This window comes from Verticillium alfalfae, genomic scaffold, assembly GCF_000150825.1.
Source record: "Verticillium alfalfae VaMs.102 supercont1.2 genomic scaffold, whole genome shotgun sequence".
In the NCBI taxonomy this organism is placed as follows: Eukaryota; Fungi; Ascomycota; class Sordariomycetes; order Glomerellales; family Plectosphaerellaceae; genus Verticillium; species Verticillium alfalfae.
The window spans coordinates 866,528-868,336 of record NW_003315037.1 but is presented as its reverse complement, the minus strand read 5'-3'; the positions used below and the strand labels follow the sequence as shown (position 1 = coordinate 868,336).

The following is a 1,809-nucleotide window of genomic DNA, read 5'->3' as shown; positions in this document are numbered from 1 at the left end:
ACCAAAACGCTGCCCGCACTTGGCCAGACCAGGCACCTTCCTAGGTATAGGTACAGGCATGGGTAGCCACAGGTACAGGTACAGGTACAGGTACAGTTACAGTACAGCGCTGCGGGCCAACGTGCGCCAATGCAGACCCCTGGAGCGATGCCCCTTTGGGCACGCCCTTTACCCTTTCCCGTCTATCGATAAGATGGAGGGGACATCGCGTCTCCGTCTTCTGGGGAAGGTCGACAAGCTTCACGCAGGCTTCGGTCCAAACATCCGAGACGACGCGTCGTCATTGTCCATCGCCATCCTCCCATCCTCCAGCTCCCCCTCTTCCTCCGCCATCCTCCGCCCACTTTGTCTTCTTCAGAGTCGTGTCATTCCTCATGGCCGCACCGTCCGAAGATGAGACCAGCACAGGTCTGGAGGCTGAAATCAACATACTTCGAGAGCAAGGTAAGCTGCATGTCTTCATCACCCATCCAATCACGCCATCAGCCCGACTGATGGACGTCTCTTCCCAGTCGCGTCTTTGAAAAAACAGGTCAAAATCCAAGCAACAAACCTCGTCATCTCCGATACAATTCGACAACTGCTTCAAGATGGCAGCGACAAGACCCCCTTCGTCCTGCGTGAGAAGCTGCTAGCGCGCTCCGATGCACAAGCCGCTCACGACCAGCAATCGCTCTACCGTATGGGCGCCGCCGTGACGACCTTTAGGATGCGCGATCCGGACCCGAACGCCGTAGACAACGGCAAAGTGCTTGGTCTTCGCTTCGAGATCATGTCGAAAGCGCGTTTCCTGCGCCCCTACTACGTCCTCCTCCACCGTCCCTATCCCGACTCTCGACACCTGCGCGTCCACAGACACACCGTCCCGCCGTGCATCCACCTGAGTGGCCTCGCGGCGCGCCATCTTCCTGCCCCGAACCCCGCCGACGCCGACGCCCCAACGACACAGGACCTGTCGCGCTTCGCCCGCACCCTGCGCCGCGAGATCGTCCGGTACCACAACCGCGCCGCCGTCATCGGCGATCTCGGCAGAGCTGCCGCCGCCCGTCTCGACCGCGCCTCGGTGACCTCCGAAGCCGATCGGAGCACGGCCCTCGTCGATGTCCGTGCCGCTGACGCCCAAGCGAAGCAGGCCGAGCTCTGCTGGGCCGACGGCCGCACCGGACGCCTCGTCATGGATGACGACGGCCAGCTTGAGAAGCTGGTCGTTTTCCGCGACGAGACGCGCGACAGGGAGACGATGCGCGCTTTGAGGGGAGACAGCCGACGCGTCGAGGATATTGCAAAGCGCATGAATGAGGAGATCTACGAGCCGTCTTGATGAGGAAGAGGAACGAAAGAAAAGGACCGAAAGGAAATACTACTGCATTGATGCAACGCAGAAAATCACGTCACATGCGACGACGGTTAAGGCTGACTCGGCAACCACTACGCCTGAGACGGCGACAACGGCGGAGGAGAGGCCGCCCGCCTTCATGTTCGGAGCCATGGCTCGGCTGAATGCGAAACATCGGACGACTCTGCGACGACAGCGCGTAGTAAATACAGGGCTTGCACTGCAATATCGGCCTCAAGACGGTAGCCGAATGCCGAATGCTTGTCCAGCGCGCGCCCTTGCCGGTAGTGACCGGGTTCTTGCCGAGTTCGTGGGACGGTTGACTTTAGATTGCCCTCTGCGTCCCCTGGCATGCGGATTTGGGACCAACGATCAAGCTCTGCATCCTAGTGAACGGCCATGAGAATCTCTTGTGGAAAGTTGGATGGATGGCTTGAGCTGGCACAGGCGAGACAGGCTGGCCATGTGCTGGT

General features: G+C 60.0%; 1 protein-coding gene across 1 annotated transcript; it reads left to right on the top strand.

Annotated features, from left to right (window-relative positions):
• Window positions 1-374: 374 nt before the first annotated feature.
• VDBG_01736 (conserved hypothetical protein) lies at window positions 375-1,321 on the top strand (the record flags this gene model as incomplete). Its single annotated transcript, XM_003007502.1, has 2 exons — window positions 375-444; window positions 513-1,321. The coding sequence occupies 2 exons, from the start codon at window positions 375-377 to the stop codon at window positions 1,319-1,321; spliced, it is 879 nt and encodes a 292-aa protein (XP_003007548.1).
• Between the last annotated feature and the right edge of the window lie 488 nt (window positions 1,322-1,809).